Source organism: Callorhinchus milii, unplaced genomic scaffold (assembly GCF_018977255.1).
Source record: "Callorhinchus milii isolate IMCB2004 unplaced genomic scaffold, IMCB_Cmil_1.0 Scaffold2, whole genome shotgun sequence".
Lineage (NCBI taxonomy): Eukaryota > Metazoa > Chordata > Chondrichthyes > Chimaeriformes > Callorhinchidae > Callorhinchus > Callorhinchus milii.
The window spans coordinates 113,149,337-113,171,998 of NW_024704743.1; the positions used below are offsets into that span (position 1 = coordinate 113,149,337).

Here is a 22,662-nt window from a genome sequence, read left to right on the forward strand (position 1 = left end):
CCCTCTCTCTCTCCCCCTCCTCTCTCTCTCCATCCCCCTCCCTCCCACTCTCTCTCTCCCCCTCTCTCTCTCCCTCTCTCTTCTATCTCTCCCCCCCTCTCTCTCCCTCCCTCTCTCTCTCTCCCCCCCTCTCTCTATCTCTCCCCCCCCTCTCTCCCTCCCTCCCTCTCTCTCTCTCTCTCTCACCCTCTTAAAGGAAGATCAGCCTTTGAAAGTGTTTTGCTTTAAGGCTGAGCTTCGAAACCCGGGCTGTTTAAGAAGAAGATCTGAGCGACTTGCCCCACGGACCCCCTTAACTCTCCCTCTCTCTCCCTCTCTCTCTGTGGGAGGCAGTGAGACAGACAGACAGACAGACAGACAGACAGACAGACAGACAGACAGACAGACAGACAGACAGACAGACAGACAGACAGACAGACAGACAGACAGACAGACAGACAGACAGACAGACAGACAGACAGACAGACAGACAGACAGACAGACAGACAGACAGACAGACAGACAGACAGACAGACAGACAGACAGACAGACAGACAGACAGACAGACAGACAGACAGACAGACAGACAGACAGACAGACAGACAGACAGACAGACAGACAGACAGACAGACAGACAGACAGACAGACAGACAGACAGACAGACAGACAGACAGACAGACAGACAGACAGACAGACAGACAGACAGACAGACAGACAGACAGACAGACAAAGTCATTTCGCATCCCTGGACGTCCTCCCAAGTCGGCTGGAGCTTGTGGTCCTGTGGTCCCGATGGGGGACGCGGGGCAGTGGCTGCTCCTGGCCGGGCTGCTGTGGCTGTCGGAGCTCACGGACGGCGGGTGCTCGGAGTCCGGCAAATGCTGCAAAGGCAGAGACCACGGATGCGGTGGCCCGGGCTGGAGAGCGGACCGGGTCTACGGGACCTGCTACTGCGACGAAGCTTGCCAGAGCACCGGAGACTGCTGCTACGATTACACCCGGACCTGCCCAGGTAAAGGCGTCTGTGGGCGCAGCAGCAGCAGCGCAAAGCAACCCCCCCCCCCCCCCTCCACCCCCACTCTCCTGGATAATAATAATAATCCTTTGCATTTGATATAGCGCTTTTCACGTCGGGAGGACGTCCCAAAGCGCTTCACAGAACACACTGTAAAGTGAATTGACTGTATATTTGTGGGCGAACGCACGGCAGCCCAATTGCGCACAGCAGTGAACGTCCCACACACAGTCGCGGATTGAAAACGACCAATTTATTATTGTTTTTGGTAAATGACTGTCTGATCCTGTCGCCAAACCTTGTCTGGGTTTGCGTGCACAGGTGGGGGAACTGTTAGTAAGTTTTATCGCTGTGCGTTAAAAAAAAATGGGCTCAGATGGATCGAATCGATCAAATACCATGAAGGAATGAATGAATGAATTGCCTGAACCCTTCCCACAGAGCCCTTTTTTGTGCCGACGCAAGACTCCCAGTTTGGCTCACTCCAGGCGCACAGGAGTCAGTCAGTACAGTCAGTCAGTGCTTTCCTTACAATCTGTCACCAGCCAAGATTTAAACTAAATGGCTCTCCAATTCAAAATCCTCCCACCAGATAATACATTGGGATGACAAGTGGCAAGAGTTTGTGGTTTGGAAGCTGTGGACCTTTGGATGAGCTGAGGCTGACATTGTCCTGTGGGCGACACTGGGCTCTGTGTACAGTTTTGCCCCTCATCCTGGCTCTCTGCTCCCTATAAACTTAATACCACCGCCACCTCAAAACTTCTGACAGATCTTTCGACTTTGTGTTTGTCAAGTTATGCAGAGGCTTTCATTTTTTTTAAGCGAAAAAAAAAGCAATTTAAAAAAGCTCCTTAAAATTTGCACAAAAAACAAAACAAAACAGCCACCGTTACAAAACAGATTGTTTTTTAAGTTTGTAACTGGGATTCGCGTTTAGTGAGATAAATGTCATAAAACCCAACCCTCACGGTGATGATCTGGTTAAAAAGATGCTGATCAGCAGCCATGTTCAGGCAGCAGATTTTCATTTCCATTTTGGGAAGTCAAGAGAGAAAAGTGTTCTTGAACTGGCTCAGATCTGCACCAGAGGTGAGGAGAATTTTTTTTTCACACAGCGAGTTGTTTGGATGTGGAAATCGTTGCCTGAAAGGGCGGTGGAAGCTGATTCCATAACAGCTTTTAAGAAAGAAGTAGATAATTATTTGGGGAGGACAACTTTGCGGGGCTATGGGGAGAGATCGGGGGAATGGGATTGATTTGGCTAGTTTTTTTCAAAGAGCTGGCACAGACATGATGGGCTGAATGGCCTCCTTTTGTATTGTATAATTCTATGATTCAGAGTGTTTGCAGAAACGCTAGCCGCTGTATAGTACAAGTGACAGCAGGTCTGGGGTGGAGCAAGCCATTCTGAATCATTGCTCAGTGCTCTCTGAATTCGGGAAAGTTATTCCAAGAAATGTTTCACTTATTAATACGTGATAATATTTTAATCCTCGCAACTGATAAGAGTGGCTGTAATAGTAATAATAATAATCATTGTGATTGATAAAGCGCCTTATCATGTCTTTGAGACGTATCAAGGGGCAGTGGATTGACTGTAAATTTTGTAACAAGCACTTGGTAGGGAAGAACTATCAAGTGAAATAAGTGTATGCAGTAAATGTGGGCATTCCGCACACACCAACGTACCACAAACAGCCATGATGTAAGGACCCATTTATTTATGAGCTCAAGTGCTCACTTGAATCTTGAATTCATTTTTGTGCTCTGCCCCACAGACAGAATACAGTACTAACAACCAAACCAAGTTGATACCTGAAAGCTATAATTGGAGGAGCCACAAGAAAAAGCAACTCCAAACGAGGTGACCTAGTTGATCATCCAAGATTCTGGATAGTTTTCCTTTGAAAAAAAATAAAATTCAGGACTGATTTTACATCATTGTGAAAAAATCCTGCTTTAAGAAAAATGCCTCGCCATCCCCCCTCCGCCCATTTAGTAAGATTAAATAGTATGCAGTTAAACTATTTCTGGAATCAGAGTTTCTGGATTCTGTTCAGTAGGTTCTTCGGGTCAATATTTCAGGGAGGGTAACACTGTTCAAAAAAAATCAAGTTGCATTTTTTCAACTCAATAGCTATCTCTGGGAAGGATGTTTGAGAAGAGGGGAGGGCTGACCATTGCCCTCTGGCTCTTTTCTTTGTTGATGTAAAGTCAAAATATTTGGCAGAAAGATCCCTTTACTTGTAGTTCTTCTACCTCTACTCTCAACCCCTCTACTCTCCACCTTATTCCCACTTTCACTCTTTACTTCCATTCTCTGGAGCTCAGTGTTTAGAGCACTAGCCTCATAAGCCCTGAGACCTGGTTCCTTCCCGGCAGGGCGAAATGTTGGCTAAGCTTCTTTACTCCACACACCTCTGTATACCTAGCAGTAAGTAGGAGCGCAGTTGTTAGTCGATTGGCAGATCACTTTTCCGGGGATAATAATTCCTTCCAAAAAAATAAAATAAATAAATAATAAATTGGCCACTTCAATCCACGATTGTTTGTGGGACACTGCTGTGCGCAATTGGCAAAATACGCAGTCAAATCACTTTACAGTATATTCTGTGAGGAGCTTTGAGACGTCTCGAAGACATGATAAGGCGCTATATCAAATGCAGGGATTATTATTATTATTATTATTCCCCAGTGTCTTTGGCTGTGCTTTTGCTCAACCTGCTTAAATTCTCCCTTGCTCTATGATCTTCATTGTCTTTGTGAAACCCCATTGTCAAAGGCATGATGCAAGTTAAATTGCTATAGAGAAACTGCCGTGAGCCTAAAAGGGCAAACCTAGGATACAACGCAATGCACAACATCCAAATTCATGGTGAGATAAAACCTCTGTCACTTTGCCGAAGCTCGAAGCTCGACAACACTTGATATTGGAGAATGAAAAAAAGGGCATTTTTTAAAACAGTTTAAAAACTTTTGATGATATACAGTAAACTTTTGATAACTCGACCCTGACTTAACTTGTAACTGCCATTTAAGTCATCATGCTGTCAATATCCCGGCCACATTTATTTATGTATTTATACATATGCCTAACTCGCCACTCCAGATAACTCACCACTGAGCCTTTTTCCCTTGAGTGACAAGTTATCAGAAGTTTACTGTAACTTGGAGTCCAAGATCTTCAACCAACAACAACAATTTGGATTTATGTAGCACTACTGACAGGAATGTCTGAGTGATCATCAATGCAAGAATTGGACACTGAGAAAAAGTTCACTACTTTAGTAAATCAAAAGCAACGTCATTGCTTTATAATCGCAACAAAGTAGAGAAGTTAAAGAGAAGGTGCTGCAAGAATACATGGAACTGTGCAAACATTGGCCACCACATCAAAGTGCTCTGTTTCAGTGTTAATTTGGGTTTTTTCCTCTCACTGTGGAATGCTATCCATTGCCAGGCAGCCCTGCCTCCGGGTTATACAGGATTAAATTTTTCCACGTGGCAAAGATTTTTAAAAAATTGTTTTCTAGGGATGAGATACTTTTCGTCCTTACCCGCCTGCCTGTTAAAGTGGACATTAAAGATCCCATGGCACTATTCAAAATGAGAAAGGCGTTTCCTTGCCAACAATCCCCCAAATAAAATTGACTAATCACTTCATGACTGCTTGTGGGATATTACTGTATGCAAATTGGCTGCTGCGTTCATCCACAAACCACACAATCACTACACTTTACAGCAGGGGTCTCTAACTGCTCGATTGCCTTTAGGTGGCACTCTTGTGCATAATCAAAAAGACAACAAAGGAATGATAGAACCGCATAGTTATTTAGTCCAATTGAAAAATAATTCAAATACACGAAATATTTCATGCAAGCTATTCTGAACCATTGCTCAGTCCCCTCTGAATTTAGGAAAGTTATTCAAAGAAATGTTTCACTTACTAATACATGATAATATTTTAAACCTTGTCACTGATAAGAGTGACTTTAATAGTAATATAATCCTCGCTATACAAATGTAATTTTGTTGTTGTTGTTGTGTTTGATGTAACACCTTATTACGTCTTTGAGATGTCTCAATAAAGGGCTTCACAGAATATACTGTGAAGTGAATTGACTGTATTTTGTAACGTAAAAACTAGTCAAAGCACTTGGCAGGGACGTGCTATCAAGTGAAATAAGTGTATGCAGTATATGTAGACATTTCACACATAGCAACATCCCACAAACAGCCATGATATGATGACCCATTTATTAATGAGCTCAAGTGCCAACTTGGAAAGTTGAACTCATTTTAATGATCTGCCCAACAGCCAGAATACAGTCCTACCAACTGAGCCAAGCTGATACCTAAAGCTATAATTGGAGGAGCCACAATTTGCAAGAAAAGGCAACTCCAAATAAGGTGACCTGGCAAGATTCTGGATAGTTTTCCTTTGAAAAAAAATGAAATTAAGTAATGATTTTACATCATTGTGAAGAAATCATGCTTTAAGAAAAATGCCCAACCTCTTCCTTGCTTTATACTGTAAAGTAGGGGAGACCTCGCCTTAAAGTATATCCTGTGGAGCACTTTGAGACGCCCTTCTGATGTGGAATGTGCTATACCAAATGTAATATTATTTATTATTGCTTCAAGCCTGCCACACATTCTTGAAAAGGAAGAATTGTGAAAACTATCAAAGAGCATGTGGAGGGAGCAGGAGAGTAGGATTAGTGGAGGCAGCTTATGTAGAGAGAAACACAGACGAAGATTTGGTGGGTCGAATGACCGGTTCTGTCCTGTATCATTCTGATGCAGGTGTGGCCAATACTTTCCTGCTCCCAGGTTTCGGTCAATCCCAGTCTGAAATGTTCTCCTGGGACTTGCAGGAGAGCACCCATTCAATACCTTTCTTCGATACCTTTCTTCCACCCCTCTCTTCATGTGGTGGTATACTTCTGCAAGTGTGAAGTGCAGTCAAAGCCGATCAATGGTTATCAATGGTCTCTTACCTTTCATACTGAGGCCAGTGGTAATTATTGACTGCTTTTGACTGCACTTCGCAAATTGCAAATTGTCACCTGTAGTATTCACTGAATAGTGAAATAAAGATAGGAAATATGTGAAAGCAACACAATGTTTGATTTTCATCTCAAAAATACAGATTGAGATTCTCACATAAATCTCTTTCCATATCAAGTGTGAGCAGAGAAAAATAAATTATTTCATGGTACAAAGAACCAATGTTTGACTCAGAAGGATAGCTGTCAATTCCAAGCTTTGATTGATTAGACACTGATAATTCTGTGCCATCCATTAAATTAAGACAGAAAAAATTGGGAAGCGCTTTTGTTATTATCAAATGTTATTATCAGGTAGTCTCGTTTCTCCAACAAAAATTGCTAGAACTATTACAATTCATGGCTACTTCAGTTAGTAGCACTCTCGTCTCTGAGTCAAAAGGTTGTGGTTTGAAGCTCACCCAATCCAGGTTGATACTCCAATGTAAGTGTTTAGGGGTGTGCTGCATTGTTGGAGGTGCTGTCCTTCAGATGAGACATTAAACCAAGGTCCGTGTTCATGTGGATGCCAAAGATCCCATGGCACTATTTGAAGGGAGTTTCTCCTGGTGTCCATGGCAACAATCGTCCAAATAAAATTGGTCAAAAATGTAAGGATTATGACTTATTATTCATCTTATGGCTGTTTATGGGACAACTCTGTGTGCAAATTGGTTGCTGAGTTTGCCAACAAAATACACACTCATTGCTTTCTAGTAATTCCTGTGATGCACTTTGAGACTTCCTTCTGACATCTAAGGTGCTGTATGCTCTTCCACTAGAGCTATCTATTCTGATCCTATTCCCTCGCTTTTTCGTCATGCATTTCAATATAATTTTTCCTCAATTATTTGTCCAATTTAAATTCTGTTAATGACACAGCTGAATTTAACAAAGCTTTAAAGTTTTGCCAAAATTGTTTACCTAAGTAGTAAGTGGCTCACCCGTGACAAAGAGTTCCTGACATTTTTTCCTTTTGATAAAGAATGCCCCAGCTCACTAGCCCCTCTGTGCTATGATCTTGTGGATCTTTCAACACTTGTGCAGGAAATTCAGCACTCTGATATGATATTTCTGTGATACCTCTCTCACAGAAGCTGCTCTATTATGACTTTTCAATGACCACGGTAGCAATATGATAAGCAGTTTTTAGTTTGTTGTGTCTGGGCAGGTTTTTTTTTGGCTGGTAGCAATGATGAAAATATTTCCCCTTTTCTGCATGTGTGAAACAGTGAGTTATGTGGCCATGCCCCAGATATGCAGCTCCAACATGTTTTTAAACAGAGGACAGAGTGACAAAAACTATGAAAACTACAGTGGAGTTCACTGAACTTATTCTGATTGACAGTCTCCTTGTAATGCATGTGTTTGCAGTCAACATGGCTCTGACTTGTTACACAGCTGGTTGGAAAATTAATCCAAATACACATAAGCAGGTACTGTATTGTGAGGAAGGAAGAATGTGGTGAATAAATAACAAATAAATGTGCCAGCCTGGCTCAGTTGGTAACATTCTCTCTTCCCTCCACCAGCTGCAGATCATCCAGAACTCTGCAGCTCATGACCTCTCCTGCACCAGGCTCTGTGACCCCATCATCCCCACCCTTGCCAAGTTCCACTGGCTCCTCATTCCTCAGAGGATAGAATTCAAAAGCCTAGTCCTCGCTTTCGAGGCCCTCTGTGGCCTTTCCCCCTCCTACATATCTGACCTGCGGACCCCCTCACAACCTGTCCGCTCCCTCCGCTCAGCAGGTTCTGGCCTGCTGCAGGTCTCCCACCCGATCCGCCCTACCATCAGTGGCCGGACTTTCAGCCTCTCTGCTGCCACACTTTGGAACTCCATCCCACAATCTCTTCACCTCTCTTCCCTCCTTTAAAACACAACTCAAGACCCTCCTTTTTGACCGTCATGAAACATTAAAGACTTGATAAATTTATAAACTTTTTTATACGAGTGGTTGGTAAACACTGAGACACCGGAGTCCTTGATACAATTTTAATATTTTATGAACACAACTTTAGTACAGTAAGTCAACCCGAACTTCACACTTAAGTACAGATATAACACTAATAGGATAGTCCGCTTGGCATTTTATGGGCCAAAGAGTACGTTGGTAGCACACACGTTAGAATTGTCATCATACTTTATCAGGAAAAATAATTGAATAAAGATGATTTAATAACTAATATAATTTGTGACACAACAGTAGATAATCAATAATTCGTGATGCAACAGTAGATAATCAATAATTCGTGATTCAACAGTAGATAATCAATAATTTGTGATTCAACAGTAGATAATCAATAATTTGTGATGCAATAGTAAATAATCAATAATTCCTGATACTATAATACACAGTCTGCCGTTCCCAATCCTGAGTTGCTGTGGTTTCGGTCGGAGAGGTCAGCACTTCACAAGGGTGACCCCAGAGCTCCTCCTCTGTTCTCTCCCCGATCCGAGAACTTCACTCAGATTTGGTTCCTATTCTTATACTCTCTAGCAGCATCTGGACAATAACCAGATCTTTCCTGGTCATTGTCCTGCATCCCCTAACTCTTGACCCTTGCTCTCCTCCTTCACTTACCAGTTTTCTAAAGAAGGTGTTGACTCTTACAGCCACATCACCTTTGGACCGTTATCTTCCTTCAGATCTGCTCACCTCATTCTGCACATGGTGTTCATTGTACCGGTAGCCCTCAGTGATGGGTTCTCACACGTTCCTTTACCCCTCGTGACTCTTCTCCTGACTCCTAATCTCCTCGTCCCAGTCTCCCTGTCCTGGCCTTGAAACTGTTTTCTGACATGATTCTTTGTTCTGGAAAATGTAACTTTGTCTAACTTCTTTGATAGCTCTAAACCAGTTTGTACCAGCCTGCCGACCACTAGGTTCCATTTCACTGCTTACTTCAGGGGTTTCATAGGTCATTCAATTGCCCATTTTCCTTATTAAACGACGGCAAGTACATTAGCCATAATTATATAAATCAACACTTATAGTCATGATCATACATAATAACATAATCATTATTTACAAATTGCTATATCAAATGCAAGAATTATTATAAATAGCCAATAGGTGTATCTAAACGTGCTCAACTCTAACCTAATAATAACAATAATAACCCTTACATTTGATATAGCATCTTATCATATCATTAAGACATCTCAAAGCGCTTCACATAATGTACTGTAAAGTGAAATTGACTGTATATTTTGTGGGAGAAATGCTCACTTGCCCACAGCAGTATCCCACAAACAGCCATGGATGGATTGAGTGACCAAATTATTATTTATTTATATTTGGAGAGCGCGGGAGAGTTCTGGATGATCTGCAGCCTATTGAGGGAGGAGTTGGGGAGGCCGACAAGCAGGGAGTTTGCATAGTTGAGCCTGGATGTTATGATGAGTGTATGAGGGTCTCGGCAGCCTGTACTGTCTGACAGTAGCGGAGCCAGCGGAGTTACTGAGATGGAGAGAGGCAAAACGGGTCATGGCACGGATGTGGGGTAGAAAGGATAGTTGAGGGTCAAACAAGACGCCAAGGTTCTGGACTGACTTAATAAGGTGTCCTGTAGCTCAGTGCTTACAGCACTCGCCTTTGCAAGCGAGAGACCTGGGTTCAATTCCCGGCAGGGTGAAACCTTGGGCAAGTTTCCTTACTCCACACGCCTGATAATAATCCCTCCAAAACAAAACAAAGTAATAAATTGGTCATTTTCAATCCACAACTGTTTGTGGGACACTGCTGCGCGCAATTGGCTGCCGCGTTTCACCCACAAATATATGGTCAATTCACTTTACAGTATATTCTGTGAAGTGCTTTGAGATGTCTAGAAGACGTGAAAAGTGCTATACCAAATGCAAGGATTGTTATTGTTATTGTTGAGTCTGCATCCTTGGATGGTGATGTTGTCAGCGCCTGAGGTGAGGAGGCACTGACGGGAGCCAATCAGGAGAGCCTCAGTCTTTTTGACGTTCAACTGTAGTAAAGTTAGCTCTCATCCAGGACTTGATGTCTGACAGATATTCTATCAGGACAGCAGTGGTCCTGGAGTCAAGGGTGGAGGCAGAGAGGTAGAGTTGGGTGTCATCCGCATACATGTGGAAGTTGACCCCATGCCTGCGGATGATGTCACCAACAGGGGATATATAGATATTGCAGAGAAGGGGACTAAGGGCAGAGCCCTGAGGAATTCTACATGAGATGGTGCGGGGGCTTGAGTAGAAGCCCTTTGTGAAGGTGAAGTGAAGACGGTATGAGAGGTAGGACTTAAACCACTCAAGGACCGAACCATGAAGGTTGAGGTGATAGGAGAGGAGATGGAGGAGTGGTAAATCTATAAACATAGCATTTCAAAGTGTGCAGAATCTGGCAACTTGTTGAATTCAGCTTTAAGTCTGAAGCTTATCTTCGGTAGCACTTAAAAGAAATTTACAGAAAAATTAAAGACTGAATTTAAGAAATTCTGGGCCCCCATTCCTGACAGTGATGCTAGCCATACATATGTATGTATAACTAGTACCATTGCCAGGAATGGGGATCCTGTAGCTCAGTGGTTAGAGCACTCGCTTTGCAAGTGAGAGACCTGAGTTCAATTCCAGGCAGGGCGAAACCTTGGGCAAGTTTCCTTACTCAACACGCCTAATAATAATCCCTCCAGCATGTGTTCTGTGAAGCGCTTTGGGACGTCCTCCCGACGTGAAAAGCGCTATATCAAATGCAAGGATTATTATTATTATTATCCTTTAATCTATTGCTGAAGTTTTATTCCTATCTGACCTACAATATCTAAGGTCTGCAATGTAATAAGCTCCCAAAGTTCTACAGATTTACCTGCACTACTGCATTGTGTACGTGTTGTTTTTAAAATAAAAAAAATAAAATGGATATAGAGTTTATTGAATCCAGTTATTTGCAAACTTTCAGTTAAGCCGGCAATCTTGCTTATAGTAGCTTTCTCACTGAGGCCAACTAACAGAAACAACAGTGTACGGGAGACACAATACTGTACATACAGCAAAAATAAACACAGTCGTCCTGTTTTGAGGTTTCTAGCTGTTGTGTTGAATGTGGCTATTATTTTATGTGAAGGTCTAATCCCTTGTTTAAAGTTCCCGAGGCTGAGTGACCACTCACCGCAGATGGGATCTTAGTGAAGACTTACAGTAGTTGTATTATAACATTTTTGTTGCACAAAACACTAATTAGTTCATCCCTGTGAAGTGCAAGGTTTCTTTTCCTCAGCAAAGCTGCCAGGATTCACTCACTCATGAATGATGAAAAACAAAGCCTATTTCATGGGGAAGCAGGGAGTAGAATCTTTTATTTGTCGTGACTTGTAGAGCTTTTTAGGTTTTAACTATTTGCTTGTGTAGGGTTTCTAAGCTAAAGCAACGAGAACTAATGCATGTTTCGGAGCAGCAATTGTAGAAAGCTGAAATAATAATAATCCCAAATTTGGGATGTGTATGATTAGGCTGTCCCAAAACACCAAGTAAGAATAAAACACTGAATGATTTATTCATTGTAGCTTTGAAAAGAAAACAAGAAAAAAGACTAATCTTATTGAAGGACGATTTGCCATTCCATTCCCTTATCTTTCTCGAACACCAGGACCCACTGGATGTTACTTCCCTCAGATCAAACATAACAGTAGCCCAGTTTGCGGAACACCATTTGTAAGTAGACCTATGGGAGCTGTTCAGATGTTGCATATCTCTGCGTAGGCCTGGCTGATCTGAGGTTTCAATGACTTACATTTGAGTCAGGATTTGGTTCTCATTGTAAATCAAATGTATTGCCCTGTGGAACAAGGGTAATCCACAGGGTATCATTTGGACAATAATAAAATGAAAACCTTGCCTGCAGTCCTAAAAAAATAGCATGATACTTCCTAAAAGTACCAAAGATCTTGTGCCTAATTCACATGCCCACTAAAAAAAAGAGATTACATTACATTTACCACAAAATTTTTTTTGGTTGGAGAAACTAATTTTTTCCATGTTATCTTAGAACACCATAAATTAGAGCATTAATGGTTTTATGTTACACTCAGAGTGAAGCAAACCATATAAAGGGTTTTCTTGTGACTGCGAAAAACTGCTGTAGTTCAAGAGCAGGAAGATTTTCAGTCACTCTGGTAATTTTAATCTGCCACCAACAGATCATAAAGTTAAGGGAATATTTAGATTCGGACATGCAGACGGTCGCTGCATATTAATACTCATTGTTTAGTGTCTGGTTATAACTCAACCAAAAAATGTGAGTGGTCCTGCTGTGTTGCTCTAACAGGCAGAATACAGAGGGCTGGAGTTTGAGTTGCAGCCTTCTGATATCTGAATATAATAATAATAAATCATAATAATGCTTGCATTTGATATAATGCCTTATCATGTATTCTGGATACCTCAAAGTACAGAATATACTTTAAAGTGAATTGGCTGTATATCTTTGGGCAAAATCTGGGAGTCTAATGCAGAAATGGACTGCATTTATGGAAGGTAATGGACCAGTAAGTCCAGACCTGCACCACTTTATGGGAAGAAAGGAAAGCATCCCATAATCATCCTGAAAATAGACTGAATACACTTGTAGAGAATAGGAACAGTATAGACCAACTTTCACTGTCATTGCCTCTCTAACATTTTGTTAGATTATGGCAGTTCTTTATGGTTTTAAACGACCTCCTCTTCGACCATGCCATCGGCTACCCCCCTTCCCCTCTCTTCCCTTCTCCCCGCCGACCCCTGCTCGGGTCTGAAATACTGTACTCTGTCGAACGCCTTGGGACGTCCTCCCAATGTGAAAGACGCTAAACAAATGTAATCTTGTTGTTGTAAACCCATTTTTCCTTCTTTACTCCATAATCCTTAACACTGCTACTTACCAAGTATCTAAAGTGCTCTGAGACCTGCCCGACATGAAGGGCGCTATATAGACGCAAGTTGTTGTTATCTATCTAACCTCCCTTTTTAAGACTACTATCGATTCAGCATTTTTAGTTATCTGACTTCCACGTTCTCGTAACCCTGAAATATTTTTCGGTTTCAATCCTTTAAAGGATTTTGAGACGTCTCGATGATGTGATAAGGCGCTATGTGATCAGGCGCCTCAATGAGATACAGCCACATGAAAAGGGTGCTAAATAAATGCAAGTTGTTGTTTCATATCAAGCATAAAGATTAGTAATATTACAATTCATTCCCTTTTTTCCAGCTCGTCCCTGTGTGGTGAGTGAGTGGAGTCACTGGAGTGGCTGTGCTGAGCAATGCCAGCCAAATGTGCGTGTCCGGAGGCGTTACATTGAGCAGGAGCCTCAGAACCACGGAGATCCTTGTCCAGCTCTGGAGGAACGAGCAGGCTGTCTGGAGTACATGAATTATCAGGGCATCCACTGTGGACTCTCTCATGGTACACATCCCTTTGTTTATCCTCATAATCTACCTCTCAATAAGTTGTAGGATTTTCACAATGATGCATAAAAATTGCTTTTAGTAAGAAACTTCTTATTTCAAGAGTTATTTAATGAGAGGATTGTATCTTTTGTGCTCATTAAAGTGAAATATGTCAGCACTCAGAGCAACAGGTAGAGAAGAGGAGATTAGGAAGGGTAGAGTATAAATACGGACCAGTTGGGCTGATGGCCTATTTCCGAGCAGTAATATTCTATTTAATTATATGTAATTTGTATAGTGCCCTTTACATAGGGTAACATCTCAGAGTGCTTTATTGAGTCTTAAACTGGGGTGTATGCCGAGCAAGGGAGGAAGGGCAGGGAGTGGCGGAAGGTGACCAAGGGGGCTAGCCGAAGAGCTAGGTTTTTTAGGCTTCACTGATGTCACTATTGAGAGCATGGAGGGGGGGTTGCCTCCAGCACATCCAGGTAAATGTGATGTGGCGAACATCAGCTTTGGTGCTGAATTGCCCCCAATGTGTTTTAACCTAATTTCAGAAAGCATCCCTGCTTGACTTTCCCAATTTCTCAGACCAGCTGTCTTTTTTGGCTGTTTAAGTGACGTTACCCAACTTGGCAAAAGGAATCCGATGTTTTCAGGGGAAGGTTGGTAAGACAATTAGTGGAAAGATCTTGGCAATAGCACGCTGACAGAGTCCCATTTAGATAAACAGCGATAGGATGCTCAACAGCGCCTTGGACTGGATAAAACCTTTAGTTTTAGCTGCTTAAATCAAACACTTGCGTGCACAGATAATAGGAAAATGTGAGATCTCACATTAAGGATGCATCATGTTCCCCCTCCCCCCAGGAGAAATGGTGTACTCCTCACAAATGATAAAAAGAAGTTTTCAATAGGAAGAAATGGATATTTCTGCCTATTGGCTTCCAGAGCCTGTCAGACTCCCAGTTCACCCACCCCAAAACCTCCACAAATCTCACATTTAGTATTGTATGTTAACCTGGATCCCCAAATTCTAGGGAGAGAGTCCACATTTAATTTCAGACACAGAGAAATTTCCACATGTTATGGCAAAAATATGTGAAACTCTCAATCTGGTTCGGATACTATTAAGCCAGATACTCTTAAGCATGGTGATGATTTTCTGCCTGTGTCAGATACCAAGCTGATCAGAAAACAAAAAATCTTTTAAGTTTTTTGTTGTTATTCTTGAATTAAATTGGGCAATTGGGATTTTGTTTATTCAGCTTTTAAATACACCTTTTGGTTTTCTTTTTATTATTCCAGTTCCAGCTTTCATAAGTACAGCGGAATACAACAAGGAGAGAAGAAAGCGTGCTTTAGTTGAAGAGTCAGAGATTTCAGAGTGAGTAGCATCCTTCATTACAATCCCATGTTAACACCCTTAAGGGAATTGGCAACATTAGAAGCAAAAGTAAAACACTAAAGGTGCTGATTCTCAGATCACCTGCTGAATAAAGAAGTTAATTAAGGTAGGAACCTATAATGTGAAACAAGTTTCCTAACACAGACCCAGTCCACACAGACCTTTTAGATTTTAATTGTGTTTTTTTATACAATGTATTAGTCGTTGCTCACATTGAACTCAGCATGAGTTAGGGAGAGGGAAGTCAGCCTGTTTGATATGCGGAAATCCAGGCCGGGCGAAACCTTGGGCAAGTTTCCTTACTCCACACTCCTAATAATAATCCCTCCAAAAAACAATAATAAATTGGTCATTTTCAATCCACGACTGTTTGTGTGACATTGCTGTGCGCAATTGGCTGCTGCGTTCGCCCACAAATATACAATCAATTCACTTTATAGTATATTGTGTGAAGCGCTTTGGGACGTCCTCCCGACATGAAAAGCGCTATATCAAATGCAAGGATTATTATTATTATCCTTGCTGAAATGTGTGTGTGTGGGTGTCGACATCAGGTGAGGACAAGATTGAGCTCAGTTAGGAATGCCTCCTGGTGGTGAAACAACCTGCCTTTGTTAAATCCAGATTTCGATGTGCGATTGCTCTTAAAGACCTGAAAAACTCAACACGGAGTCAGTGCGGTATACATCCAAAAAGCTTTATTTCATATATATATGAGGTGCAGAGCGGTAGCAACAACTCTCCCAAGGTACTGCTCCCCACACTGCACACCAGATAAAAACAACATCTGACTTTTATACATGTTCCATTTTCCCATAATTGGATGTCTGTTTCTTTCATAAAAAGAGATATGGGTCCCGGGTTCCTTAGCACAATAACATATACATTGATAGTTGCAAACCAAAACAAAGCTGAGCTTACACCAAATGCGAAAACATGTTTTGCCTCATTGCCTTTGCTTATTCTGTAACTTTTGCGATTGCCCAAAGATGTTACATTCCCACACTTTCCACACTCCTCCCTTTTATCCCTGGGATAACTCACCAAAACTCAGTAACAGGGCACCAGGGAGGCTCCCTAGGATGAACTATCGATTTCCAAGAAGGAATCCGGGAAAGTAGCATGAAAACTTTCCATCTCATAACTTAGCTCATCACATGAGGGGGTGGGAGTGAGGTGGTAGTTAACTCGGACTGAATGCATAGCCATCATTGATTTCGCAGTCTTTCGACAACACTGGGTGCAACATATGAGAACACACTTTACAAAAACAAAGACTAACAAAATAACTAAACTTATTTCTAACAAAATTCTGACTATACTTCCTAACCAACCCACTCCCATATTCTGCAACCAATTACTCAGCCAATCCAATAGTCCTCCGCCCGAATGAATAATGATATTACCCGCATCCTGCCCCGTTTGGTTAATCTCTTTGGTGATATTTGAAATTTTCCCAGAAAAATCATCTATCGTTATACAACATTCAGGGCCAATAACCTTACACACTCCTCCCGTCGCAGCCAAGACATAGTCAAGGGCCATGCGGTTCTGTAGTGTGTAAAGGCGAATCTCGGACATTTCCTTTCCAATAAGGGCCAACGCTGCGGATGTTTCGGCGGCCAAGGAAGAGACAGCCTGAGACAGGATAGCAATCTGATCAAGGGTACACATCACCCCATAAAAGGGAAGAAGGGCCCCAAGAAAGCGATTCCACTGGGTCTGGGCATGCGTATGAAAGGGATCAGCCCTGCGAGAGCGATGGACATGGCGGAGGAACAGACGGATTGGAAACGTTCAACACCTGTGGGCCTGGGGCAGATGGCAGGGTTTCAGTCAAACGGATCATGGGAAAATAATGAGAAAGGGCACATCTTCCTTTAAAATTTGCCGGAAGGTAAGCATAAACAGTAGAATTGCAAACCCAATAAAAATTCTTATGAATCGGGGATAGGGCGCAACCCTGAGTAATTGAATAAGTCAGCATCCGGTGAACCCGTAAAGGTAGAGCAACCCGACAATCCCAGAAACTGGATGATGGAACATCCTCTGCCGCGTAAGGGTAGATGGTATTACAGAAATGAGAATCCAAAAACCCAAGTGACTCAGTCCCAGTAAGAGATTCAACGCAGAATGCGAATCCTGTATAGACTGTAGTGGCCGCACCAATTTTAGGGGGCTTTCCGCAGTCACAATTACACATTCGCGGTCTCCAGGGCTGGTGACCACACTGCAATTCTTGCAACTGAGGATTTAAAGGAGGGCAGACAGCATCAGCATCAGGCGCTGACAGCATCAGCATCCAAGGCTGCACTCTCCACCTCGCAAAGCCAGTCAGGAACCTCGGCGTTTTGTTCGACCCTGAGCTGTCCTTTCTCCCTCACATCCGCACCACAACTGGCACCGCCTTCCATCACCTCCGGAACATCGCCAGACTACAGCACTACCTCACCCCTCACGCTGCTGAAACTCTGGTCCACGCCTTTGTCACCTCAAGGCTGGACTATGGGAACTCTCTCCTCGCCGGCCTTCCCGCCACCTCCCTCCACAAGCTGCAGGTCATTCAGAACTCTGCAGCTCGTGTACTGTCCCGCACCAGGCTTCGGGAACACATCACTCCCACCCTCGCTCGCCTCCACTGGCTCCCCATCCCCCAGAGGATTGATTTCAAGATCCTCATCCTCACCTACAAGGCCATTCACGGCCTTGCTCCCTCCTACCTCTCCGACCTACTATCCCCCTACCTACCTGCCCGTACCCTCCGTTCCTCTGGCTCCGGTCTGCTCCACGTCCCCCGCCCCAACCGCCCTACCATCGGTGGTCGGGCCTTCAGCCTCTCAGCCCCGAGGCTCTGGAACTCCATCCCCCAGTGCCTTCGCCTTGCTTCCTCCCTTTCCTCCTTCAAGGCCGGTCTCAAAACCTTTCTCTTTGACCGAGCCTTCAGCTCCCCTCTCGACTCTCTTCCCCCTCCTCGCTCCCTCCCTTCCCTCCCCTTACCCTGACCATTTCCCCCCTCCTCGCTCCCTCCCTTCCCTCCCCTCACCCTGACCATTTCCCCCCTGCTCGGGTCATGACCCAACTGTGCAGCGCCTTGGGACGTCCTCCTGACGTGAAAGGCGCTTTATAAATGGAATCTTGTTGTTGTTGTTGTTGTTGAGGGCAAGTAATAGTTTGCGTTATTTGTAGGTAGAAAAGTGAACAAATTTCACATTCCGACAACGGGAACGCCATCATGAACAGACTTTGTGTGACTATGAAGTGGCTTATTCTGTGTTTGTTTTTGTTTTCAATTTTAAGCCATGTTTGTTGTTTTGCTTCGAAAGTAGGTGATCACCAGCTCTTGCTGTCTTTTCACCGAGACCATGTCATACTGTACAATGCGAGTGAGCCTGTGCGCTGTTCTTCTGCCATATGTTACACTAATTTACCTCTAGAGGAGCGAACTTTCTCCTCCCATTTTGTGTTGCATCCTTTTCTGGCCTATATGTCTTCCGCCTCTATACGCACTCTCAATTGTTCCCGGAGTTCTATTCGCTGCACCCTTACCAGTAATCTCATGATAATGTGTTATTGTACTGGTTTATATGCATGTAAGTTTAATAAGTCTTGTTCATTTTGGAATATGCTTTCGCGATTCCCCAAAGCTTCCCAATTTGTGTATTCACTGACCGTCAAGGTTCACACATGAATAATGGCCACCTGGTTGAGGGACTGGAGGGTCATCATCTCTTTGCTGTGGTCCACACTTCCACCCAGCAGCCCGTGAGATGCCAGGACTCAGTGTGTTAGGAGAACCCTTACGTTGAGAGGGGGAAACTCTGCTCATCAACAAGTATATTGACTTTGACAGTGAGCACATGCTATTCTTCACCTTCGATAAATTCACCAAATATTTCTATGAGCTGAGGGATCTTTTGCTTTCATTTTTATTTGTGCTCCTCAAATGGTTTGCTTTAGTCTCTTCTCCATCCAAGCCCCCCCCCCCCCCCCACCCCACCAACATAATTTTTAGCTTGTTTCACTGTTCATTGTTTCAAATATTATATTAATACTTTCAGAAGTAATTCTAAAATCCTAATTTCAGTGCTTGAAATTCTTCCATTATTTAAAGTAAAGTATCGCAAATGTACATTAAAAATAGTGGAGTTTGAACCAGATTAAAAATGATCAAAGAAAATAAACTGGAACATGAATTAATTTCTGACGTGAACTGCTAACTATTTTGACGCTGAGTTAAAATTTGCATCTTTTCGTATTCTTGTTATTAACCAGGTACTGCACGGAGTTTAAGCTGGAGTCGCTGTCTTTCCATTGCACTGTAGAAAACCGCCCTTTTGCTAGGTGGATGCAATACCTACGAGAAGGTTACACTGTGTGTGTCGCTTGCCAACCACCGGCTATGAATACAGGGAGCCACCGTTGTATTGGCGATGGTGCAGAAGATTATGGGTAATTAAGTTTCGATAGACACGCACGTCATATGTACACAAAAACGAGATTATATCGATGTCCCCATTCTCTTCCTCCTCTCGAGCTGCTTCGCCAATTTTCTCTCTTCCTCTTGTGAAGGCATTCAACCCGTTTCCTTCCGTAGTGGTACAATTCCTGCTGCTTTCTTACCCACGTAGGCATCGTTCTGCTCCGAGCAATTTGCTGCAATTTGTTCCTTTGTATTCCATTTCATAGTCTAACACAGCACTGCCAAAGTATTTAATGGAAAATGTTACTAATAATTAACATTTGGCACACATTATTCCCAATTTAGGATGAATTGTACCATCATTATATGGTTTATGGGACGTGTTTATCAAGTTGAATGCATACTTTCTGCTCATTAACATTTGTCGGGATCCAGTTGCACTGACCCAATTTAGATTTGTTGCACCTTTGTTTAGTCAGCATCGTCTCAGCAGTATTCTTTTTGTTTATGAAGTGAAACTAGTGATGTTACAGAATGCATTCAATGTGATAATTATGAAATGTCACACATTTACCTTCCATCTTTACCTCAGTTAGATCACCCCACAACTAACATGTAACCCAATTCTGTTCATACCTTTATCTGCGAGGTGCACATCTTTGTTTGTATCTCTATCTGAAGGACTGGACTTGTTAAGAGTTTTTCTCTCTGGAGAAGATGCTTGAGAAGGAACCTGATAAAGATGCTTCAAATTTTGAAAGGATTCGATTTAGTGGACAATAATAGGCTGTTTTCATCTGTTGGTGAGTCCAACACAAGCGGGAATAAATAAGTCAGTAGCAGATAAAAAGAAAGTTCAGGTGAGAGTGTGTTGGAAGTTGTGATTGAAACAGAAAGCATCAACATATTTAAGAGGAAACTTGATGCATTCATGAGGGAGAAGTGAAATAGAGGGATCAAGGAGGCGATTAGGAAGGTATGAAGCTCATGTAGATTGTAACCACCAGTGCAGACTAGTTGGGACAAATCATTTAACTGCTCTGTAAGTTTCTATTTGTCTGTAATTCTATGCGATTGCACCTCAAACTGCATTGCATTTGCAAATGTAGGAGTGAAATTTGTGATGTTTCTTAATGCGTTCCTGATGAGTTATCTCAAGGAATGTGTTATGCAATGCCACAAATTTCACCCCACTCATCTTTCTAAATGGTGTGATAAGATTTTTGGTCATTATAGTTACTCTCTGACGTTTTTGTTTTCCACGGTGACAGGACGGATACTTTCCAGTGGCAAGCAGTGGGCAATAACCGATGTAGAGGAACATGGAAAAAAGTCCGTCAAGTGCCACAGTGTTCCTGTCCTGTTGTCCACAGCTTTGTGTTTACTTGAGAAATGAGTCTTCGCTTCTGAAACTTTCTACAATAAGTTATAAACAATGTTGTTGTGTAACCCTAAGTTGAAATTTATATCAAACAAACACCACTCGTTTTATTTCCAAGTCTTAAAGGGATCACCCCTTGAACACTTTACTGTAAGACAACACTGAGTCATTCTGAATGTGAATGAAAACGTTTGAAAAGACCAATTCAGATACATAATAAAACAGCATGGGACTGAAGACAGAATTCATGATTTCCTGTGGGTTTTATTAAGCATGCTGGGGTGCTAAGTTAGTTTGTTATTTTAAAATACTTATTGCTTCTTTGCATAGCTATTATTTTAAGTGCGTAAATTTCAAATGTTTTCTCCATGTCTAAGTTGCTGTCCTCTTTTCCTTGGTTTAGATGTTTTCAAAATTTTAAAAGGGTCCTGGATGCCACAATGCATTTAAATATTGCCCTCTTGGCATCCAGGTTCAAGACCAGCTCACACAGCTGGAGTGAACATGTGCTGTTCCTTATGATTCCTTAAGGTTTCAAAGTGAACAAGTTCAAATAGCCGCAATCTAACTCTAACTCACAGTAAACACATGAAGATCATACATTCGTCACCCAAGCAGCACTGACTGGACAGTCTTGCTTAGTCAGTCCATAAAACTTCCAACAGTTAACTGCACTGGTAGCTCTATTTACTGATGCTGATTACTCTGCTGAATTTACTATCTTTACCAGTGTGCGCTTACAGTGGGATTTCCCTATCTGTGATGGTGATGTTGGTGGTACATTGGGCCGGCCATCTCTCACTTAGCACATTCTCCAGATGATGTAGAGGAAGCTCTGCATCTATGAGGAAATGTACTTTGGTTGATCTTGGAATCTAGGATTCCATCAACTGGGCTTAAGGAGGAAAGAACTTAGGCAAGGACACCAAGACAAACTGGGTTTAACATTTTTTCTGATAGACAGCAACTCTGACAATGTATCAGCCAAGACTGTATACTCAAGCTCCAATGTAGAGCTCAAATCCATAATTTTCTGATCCAAAGGCAAGAACGCTACCAATTGGGGCAAAATGACACCTTTAGAAATGTTCCGGTCCCTAACCCAGTCATCAAACACATTGAGCAGCAATGAAAAACAGACACTAACAATTTGCATTTATATTGTGTCTCTCACATTGAGAGGGCATTTCAAAGCACTTCACACAGCTGACTGGGACCTTGAGCTGGACATTTGTAATGTTCCCATTATACAGTAACAATTGTGCAGTATATTAATGAGAAAATGTCATTTGAAATAATATTTTGTACATAAGCTTTTGATAAATTTACTTTTTTTCTTTGAAAAATGCAATATCTCATAATTGAGGGAAAGGTGAAGAACAGAGAATCCATAGGTTAAACAAAACTGTTGGGAGCATTTATTTGATGGTTCCCCTGTATAAATGTTTGTATATTAATTTGTGCTACATTGAGCAGTAATAATAAAGGCGATTACAATATTTTGAGTATGTTTGTAATACAGTAATTGTAACAGTTTACAAGAGTTTACAATGGAAGGTAATTGTGCTTGACCAAGCAGATTTTAGTACAGTCCAGTCAAGAATTTGTAAATGACCATAGAAAAACATGACAAAGGGAAGAGGTTGAGCCCTCCTGCTTATTATCTATTCTGGGGTGGGTCACTTTCCACTAGAATATAAGAGCAATAAGTGTCTATTGCAATTGTATAGAGCACTAGTCAGACCTCATTTAAAAAATTTCGGTTCAGTTTTGGGTGCTCCACTTGAGGAAGGAGATATCCAGTGATGATTCACTAAAATATGCTTGAGACTTCAAACTGAACGTTAAAACAGAGGGTAAGTAAATTGGGATTATATTTATAGAAGTTCAGAATGCTGAGAGTGACCTGGTGGAGGCTATTGACAAGGTATAGAGGCACCCACACTAAAATTAGCGAAACAACAACTTGAACCTATGTTTCACATAGGGTGAACATCTCAAAGATCTTAACA

General features: G+C 42.2%; 1 protein-coding gene across 3 annotated transcripts; it reads left to right on the forward strand.

The window, feature by feature from the left end:
• The first annotated feature begins 732 nt into the window (after positions 1 to 732).
• LOC103174566 (somatomedin-B and thrombospondin type-1 domain-containing protein) lies at positions 733 to 22,150 on the forward strand. Of its 3 annotated transcripts, XM_042332448.1 has the most exons (6): positions 733 to 991; positions 13,263 to 13,457; positions 14,750 to 14,828; positions 15,474 to 15,597; positions 16,446 to 16,746; positions 19,122 to 19,184. In XM_042332448.1, exons 1-5 carry the CDS (start codon positions 772 to 774, stop codon positions 16,731 to 16,733), a joined length of 906 nt encoding a protein of 301 aa, XP_042188382.1. In that variant the 5' UTR covers positions 733 to 771; the 3' UTR covers positions 16,734 to 16,746; positions 19,122 to 19,184. The 3 variants fall into 3 exon arrangements, with proteins under 3 accessions (XP_042188382.1, XP_007885169.1, XP_042188381.1); XM_007886978.2 differs by lacking the exons at positions 15,474 to 15,597; positions 16,446 to 16,746 and adding an exon at positions 20,541 to 22,150 and having other exon boundaries at positions 19,122 to 19,298; XM_042332447.1 differs by lacking the exon at positions 19,122 to 19,184 and having other exon boundaries at positions 16,446 to 16,803.
• Positions 22,151 to 22,662: the final 512 nt, after the last annotated feature.